The sequence below is a fragment of the Ambystoma mexicanum genome, chromosome 1q (genome assembly GCF_040938575.1).
Source record: "Ambystoma mexicanum isolate Mex_15411 chromosome 1q, UKY_AmexF1_1, whole genome shotgun sequence".
NCBI lineage: Eukaryota > Metazoa > Chordata > Amphibia > Caudata > Ambystomatidae > Ambystoma > Ambystoma mexicanum.
Window position 1 is genome coordinate 303,725,787 of NC_090922.1, and position 7,270 is coordinate 303,733,056.

General features: G+C 47.1%; 1 protein-coding gene across 2 annotated transcripts; it reads right to left on the reverse strand.

Moving 5' to 3' along the window:
* Positions 1–2,133: 2,133 nt before the first annotated feature.
* Positions 2,134–7,038, reverse strand: LOC138521265 (olfactory receptor 1E16-like). Of its 2 annotated transcripts, XM_069633973.1 has the most exons (3): positions 6,827–7,038; positions 5,585–5,592; positions 2,134–2,753 (listed from the first exon to the last, which is right to left on the reverse strand). In XM_069633973.1, the coding sequence occupies exons 1-3, from the start codon at positions 7,036–7,038 to the stop codon at positions 2,134–2,136; spliced, it is 840 nt and encodes a 279-aa protein (XP_069490074.1). The 2 variants fall into 2 exon arrangements, with proteins under 2 accessions (XP_069490074.1, XP_069490082.1); XM_069633981.1 differs by lacking the exon at positions 5,585–5,592 and having other exon boundaries at positions 6,837–7,038.
* Between the last annotated feature and the right edge of the window lie 232 nt (positions 7,039–7,270).

The window sequence follows — 7,270 nt, forward strand, 5'->3', positions numbered from 1 at the left end:
AGCTGCAGCTGACTCCCATCTTGAACTCTGTCACAGAAGCCTGCAAAGCACCCTGAAACTGACTCAACTCTGTCAAGTACCAGAACTCCTACAGCACAAGGTACATTGTGGTTCTGGCCCCCTGGTCCTTCCCAGAATGCCCCTAGAGACATATTAAGACCCATTGCTCCATTTGTGCTGAAGCCAAGAAACCTTAAACTGTTGTGGTTATTAACGATGCTGACTACCGTCCTGTCAGTTTCCAGAGTGCATCCCTTTTCTTTCTTTGAAGCTGTCTGTCCCCTGCATTCCTTTGCAGGGTGGGTTGTATTTTGTAGTGTTCTTAGACTGTCTTTTCTGATTAATAAAGTAGATATTTTTAATACAACCTTGACTGGGCACTCCTTTTAGCAATGGGAAATGATTGTAGTTTCGCTTTGTTGCAACTAACCAATGATCCACAACCTTTTGGAGATAAGAATGCCATTCCATCCACGTTACCAACATTGGACAAGGATGTTCTTAATTTGCTTGTTATTCCAATCTGTTCAGATCCCTTCTGGTGTGTTAGAGGTGTTGGGCTGATGGATGGTTTAGAAACCAATATTCACCCCTGTATTGCTGGTACCCCAGAAGTTGATTCCTCACAAGGGGCGAAGGTACCTACTTGCCCATGTCTTAGCTCATGACCCCAATACTCCATACGACGAACGCTGGGGAATCCAGATATACATTGGTGCACATTAGGACCAGGGACACCACTGAATATATGTTTTGTCCCCTGAAAAGTAGATTCAGATGCTTCTATGTATTGAGAGGGTACCTACTATATACTCTAGAAATAGTGACATTATGCAGTGTGCTACATGATCAACCAGCAATGAATGGAGATGGAGAGAAGGTGAGAGCTGGTGTTGGGGGAACAGGTGAAGGTGACAATATGGGGGATGCATTGTAAGGATGTTTTGCACCTAATGAGACAGTGGAAATATTAGCAGATGTATGACATGCAAAACCAAAAGAAAGAATGCACTACTTATTTATTTCATTTATATAGCGCACATACAACCCAGGCATTGAGACGCTGTTCCAGGCTCAAGTCAAGTAGTGGAGTTTTGTCATATAATCACAATGAGTCATGTAACAGGCATGTATTAGGTGCATGTACAAAATGGTAACACGGTTGCAATACATAGACTACAATGTCATACATGATAACATGCAGTAAGTGGTGTTGTGGGGTTATTCATCTGCAGTTGACTTTAGGTGAAGAGCTGAGTTTTAAGAGCTTTGCGAAAAATCCAATAGGATTTCTCAGCCCCCAAGGAGGGAGGGAGGTCATTCCAGAGTTTCGCTGCAAGGTAATAGTGCATTGAACTATGTGTTCAATGTACTATCTTTATTGGTTTAGTTAATGAAAGGAAATGATAATTTATTCATATCGTGCTCGTACACAAGTTTTTATGCATTTTAAAGTCTTCAGAGTGACAAAAGTGCAAAAACGTTGTCATTTGTCCACGACTTTGACAATGGTATGAAACGGTTAACTGTAACATTTTTTACTTTGTTTGAAAGTAAAATAAAGTTGATGGATTAAACAAGCTACGTCAACAACACTGAATTGTTTCACATTGTGAAGGAATATTGTAAAGCTTGGCTGCAACTACTAAGTCTAAACGAATTGCAACTGCCCTACTCCGCGAGGTATGATCAATTAAAACATAGTCACAGATACTAAAGTATAATTCACTAGTGACTGTCAGCATTGTACATTTTGTGATCAGATGTGTTGAAAAGTAATTTCTACTTGTGTGCTTGTGTCAAGAGAATGCCTTGTGATTGCCATCACCTCTCGAAAGAGAGTGTAAGAACAGTGTGAGAGTGCATGGTGTCATAAATCCCTATATAGTTTTTGGGTGACGGCACATCTGGAGGTATGGGCTTCATGAAGTGACAACATTATAAATAATAGCAACAACCCCTATACATTGTTATAAAGTTTCTCAGTCAATTGGAAAAGCCGATTTCTGAAGAAATATTTACATCTTTGAGCAGACCTTTTCCCCCCAAAGGCCCTACATAAGGCTCTTTTCACCTCATTGTTCCTTAAACTATATATAAAAGGATTTAACATGGGAGCCACAACAGTGTACATCACGCCCGGTCATAGTCGAGGGAGTAACTTGAGGTTGCGCGAAAGTACATGAATATGATTGTCCCGAAGTACAAAACCACCACCAGGAGGTGGGACGAGCAGGTTGAAAAGGCATTGCGTCGCCCCTCTGCAGAGTGGATCTTCAAGATCACAGTGATTATACGCACATAGGACACCAGAACGATCCCGAACGGGACCACGACGGAGAAGGGCCCCTCGATGAAGATGACCAACTCATTGACAGAGGTGTCGGAGCAGGCAAGCTTGAGCAGCGGGGTCATGTCACAGAAGAAGTGGTGGATCTGGTTGGAGCCACAAAAAGACAATGTGGAAGTCAGAACGCTGTGCAGCACAGAATGTACAGCAACAATGAGCCACGAGATGGCGACCAGGGTGAGGCACATCCTCCTGTTCATGATCATGCCATAGTGCAGGGGAGAGCAGATTGCCACATACCGATCGTAGGCCATCACTGTCAGGAGGGCGCACTCCATACCTGCCAAGGAAATGAAGAAGGATAGCTGGGCAATGCAGCCTGGTACAGAGATGGTCTTCTTCTTAGAGAGGATGTTGGCAAGAAGCTTGGGGATGGTGACAGAGGTTAAGCACCAGGGCTGGACTGCCCCACCGGGACACCGGGACATCCCCCGGTGGGCCTCTGGCCTGTAGGGCCTCTTTTTGAGCGGAAGGATACATGTGTACACATCGCGTCGTGTTACACATGATCGCGTCCTCTCTGCTCCGTCTGGGTGGTTTGCGATGAATTGGCTGCCACCACTGGCAGTAACAAGCGAAGCGTGCGGGAGAAGAGCGAAAAGAAAACGAGAACTTTGATGTTTTCAGAGCCAGTGAGGCACCGTCATTTTTTTTTTCACAGGGGGCCTGGGCTGGGCCCGCGCCTGCGCAGGGCCCCCTGGGCTGGCTGCTGGGCACCAGATTGGAACCGCACGGCACGTCACGTGCCCTGCAGAGGCACCGTTTTTTTTCTTTCCTTCCCTGGGCTGGGCTGGCCTGGCCCGCCCCTGCGCAGGGCCTCCTCGGCTGGGGGCACCATTAAAACCACACGTGCGACGGTGCGACGTGCCCTGCCTGCAGCCCAGGCCAGCCTGCTGCGGCACAGAGTGCAGTGCACACATTAGCAGGCACTGCAACGGCGTCGGCAGAAGATCGATCGATTTGTCAGCCTCAGGTAAGAAGGCGTGACACGTGTTACACGACTCGTGTTACATCGCGTCCTCTGCTCCGTCTGGGTGGGTTTGTGATGAATTTGGCTGCCACCTCTGGCAGTAACAAGCGTGGGAGAAGAGCGAAAAGAAAACGAGAACTTAAAAAAAAAGTAAAGTCAAGAGGAAAGCCAGGAGTGTTAATAACACTCCTGGCTTTCCTCTTGACTTTACTTTTTTGCTAAATTGACTTATTCCGCTACCAATTTGCATGGTCGCCAGGCGCCCACGTTGCTCTGCAAGAAAGGGTGGGTTAGTTAGTGAGAGAAGAGAAGAGAGCGAGGATAGAGGTTGTGTGTTGATGTTTTCAGAGCCAACAGTGCTGGACTGGTGATTGGCCTCAGGCACCGTCATTTTTTTTTTCACAGCATCTGGGGCCTGGGCTGGCTGGGCCCGTGCCTGCGCAGGGCCCCCTGGGCTGGCTGCTGCCTGCTGGGCACCAGATTGGAACCGCACGGCACGTGCCCTGCAGAGGCACCGTTTTTTTTCTTTCCTTCCCAGCAGCTGGGCTGGCCTGGGCCGGGCCCGCCCCTGCGCAGGGCCTCCTCGGCTGGGGGCACCATTGAAACCACACGTGACGTGCGACGTGCCCTGCCTGCAGCCCGGGCCAGCCTGCGGCACAGAGTGCAGTGCACACATTAGCAGGCACTGCAGGCAGGCAGCCCAGGCAGCAACGGCGTCGGCACGGCAAGCCAAGATCGATCGATTTGTCAGCCTCAGCCAAGAAGGGAGACACTCACACTGACACTGCACGTTGATGATATGTATCTCGACTCGAGATACATATCATCAACGTCAGGGCTCAAGTCCTAAAAATTAAAGTGGGGGGACTCATCAACAAATGGAAGGGAATGTGACATTTTGCCATAAATAGCAGCATCAATGTTAAATATGCATATTTCATTAAACCAGCCAAATTGCACAGGACAAATGGCATTTGCCTTTCATAAAAACAACACACACACGAAGCCCAGAGAGGATTTTTTATTCTAATGGTGTTTAAACGTTAAAAGATATGTGTGGAGCAATACGAATGTTTTTCTGGGACTTGCAGTACCGAAATGAGACATTTTACCTTTAGTTATTTGTTATTTTTCATCAAGTTATATAGTGCACTGGTGAAGTGTCCAGCCTACTACTCTGACGACTGTAGTTCGATCCTCGGCTTTAATGCATAAATTCAAAGAAGACATTCAATGTTTCTCATTTTAGCTGGGGGGGACTGAGTCCACCCTCTGAAAAAAGTGGGTGGACTCCGTCCCCCCACGTGTACCCTTGACTTGTGCCCTGATCAACGTGCAGTGTGAGATTGTCAGTAAAGTAAACTTGCTCCGCTGCCTGGCCAGCCTTCAAATAATTCCCCAGAGCCCTGTTATTGGGCCGTAGACAAAACCGACTCCCAAAGCCTGGATAATTATGGGATTATGGGATGCATGCTTGCAATTGCAGCTCAGTAATAAGCTGCACTTGACCTCCAGTGTCTGACATGTAGCAGGCAGCAGGGACCTTCTCCCTGGGGGACCGTCACCCTCTTCACTAAGCGCCCGCACTCTGCCGCTGGAGCACATACTAGGCTGTCCTTGCACCAGACTGGAGAATGAATATGATTTGTTTTCTTATTTGCGAAAAATCCTACCACTTCTTTCTTTTAACATTATCAAGCGGCCTGGTCTCTTTTTTCCACCTTCTGTCCCATGTTCGCGCAGTAGTAGTGCTCCTCGCTACTTCTGGCACCAATTAATCTCTTGCTGACGTCACCTGCTCCTGACAGGCTCTGAAGAAGGTCTCGCGCCCACACTGCCCCTGCCCTCGCATTCGACCTCCTGCTACAGCAGAGAAGTGGGGCACACGAGAAGTGATGAGCTTATAATTAGCACCGGGCTCATTCCTATGTGTGGTTCCACAGGGGAGATGTTTTGCTTTTTTTCACAGCTCGTTGGAGATTGCGCGACAATGAACACTTACATTTAATTCACTACCTATCTTGCGGTGCAGTGGAGGCGGGGTCGATCAGAGGGAATCCAAAACACATCCTGATATATTTTTGTTTTTTTCGAAGATGGAAGATTTTAGCCGCTAGAAATGTTCCCTTTCAGCAAGCAGGAAGCGTGCAAGGTTTGTCACCCAAGCGCAGCAACATTGCGTGGCCAACAATTAGTGTGCAACTTCTGCTTACCCCCAAGGGCAGTCAGTCACTCACCTATGGCCCCGTCTGCAAGTTTAGGACTATAGCTCCTTGAAGTTCATGCAACGATCAACCTGAGGTCCAAGGCACATCAGTGCCGCAAGACGGGATAGGAGTCTGAAGAGATCTCGACTTCCAAAGCAAATGCAGTTGCATTTCGAGGCAGTAACTCCGCCAGACAGGATAGTTCCTTCAGTTTTATAGTGCTTGGAAACTCAGGCAGCATTTAGTCTACAATCCAAAGTTTTCTTCCGTAGTTGCATCTCTGACAGCAGAAATGGGTGGCGGTCTCGTCCCTGGATACGACTACATGTTGCGAGACATGAAAACCTCATCCAGACGTGGTGCATTAGCCTGCTAGTACCCACCAGGGCGGTGACACATCCATATAACGCCTTTTCCTGGCATGATGTAGATTGAATGAGTTCCTACTTGAAGGACACCTGGGTGCTGCGAAGGGTGCTGGTGTTTGTGTATATGGATGTCTGTCTGTGATGGTGTGTGTGGTGCCGTAGTTATGGGGCTGTAACACAACCAGCTGAGTTGTGTGTGTGCGCACAGGGGTAGAAGGACAGGGGTGTATTGCTGCAGTAGAGCACTACAGCAAACCTCGTGCTGAAGTAGGAGGGGGTTGCAGGTCAGGATATAGGCGCATTTAGGCCTGGCTACGTCACCTGTGGGCTGTCTGATGTCATGTGTGGTTAGAGAGGGACATTAGAGCTGGGGATGGCTGGGTGGTTGTTGGTATGGAAGTGGAGGCTTGGCTTGTGATGATTGAAGCAGTGTGTACAGTATGACAAGCATATAGAGAACAAGAGGGCTGAAAATGTTGCATCATCATGATCGCAAAGGACATTGAGCGCGGTATTCAAATGTACATTGGATTATGTGGGTTTCAGTGTCTCTCTAAGTTTGCAAAAGGGAGGAAGTGACCGTAAGGGAGCTGTGTTCCTGAAAAAACAGTCTTTCCTGCGGGCCTGGCACATCGGAAAGTCATCCTTTGCTCAACAGCCCAAACTTAAACAATGATACTGTCCAAAGCTGTATATATGTCATGAACTTACTTAAAACATGAATTTTTAAAATCCATATATGATTATAACATGGTTTAAATGTACTAATTTGGACTAATTTTATTTAAAATCTTCTTGGGGGGATACTCGCAATCCCCTCATAGAAGGGTTGGGCACGCGTGCTATGTACGCTCCTTCGAAGAAATATGGGGCCACTTTGAAAGAAAAATCCAGGGCCTCTTTTGGTTCCCAGTCCAGCCCTGTTAAGCACATGTCCACACAGGACAGATTGCCCAGAAAGAAGTACATTGGAGTGTGAAGCTGTGGAGTCATGCTGATTGCTCGGATGATGACGCCATTCCCCAACAAAGTGGTCAGGTACATTATCAGGAATACAACGAAGAGCAAAATCTGCAACTCTGGACGATCAGACAGGCCCAGAAGAACGAACTCAGTGACCTTTGTGCCATTCAATTTTGTCATCGAGTTAGGTAATTGACCTGCAGAAAACTAGTGTTAATGGCAAACATGAATTATAGTATAATCAAATTTCCAAAACAGTTGGATGAAGCATATTAAATCCATTGCAACATTGTTCAGTAGAAATCAATTACTATGGGTTTAATCTCTAAAACAGTCAAAGGAAAAACACAGTATGCCCAAACAGGACAACAACGTTGAATTAAAACAGCCAGCTCAGTGAAAACATTGAGTG

Coding starts and splice junctions, on each gene's coding strand:
- LOC138521265 (XM_069633973.1), bottom strand. CDS start 7,038: ATGACAAAATTGAATGGCACAAAGGTCACTGAGTTCGTTCTTCTGGGC.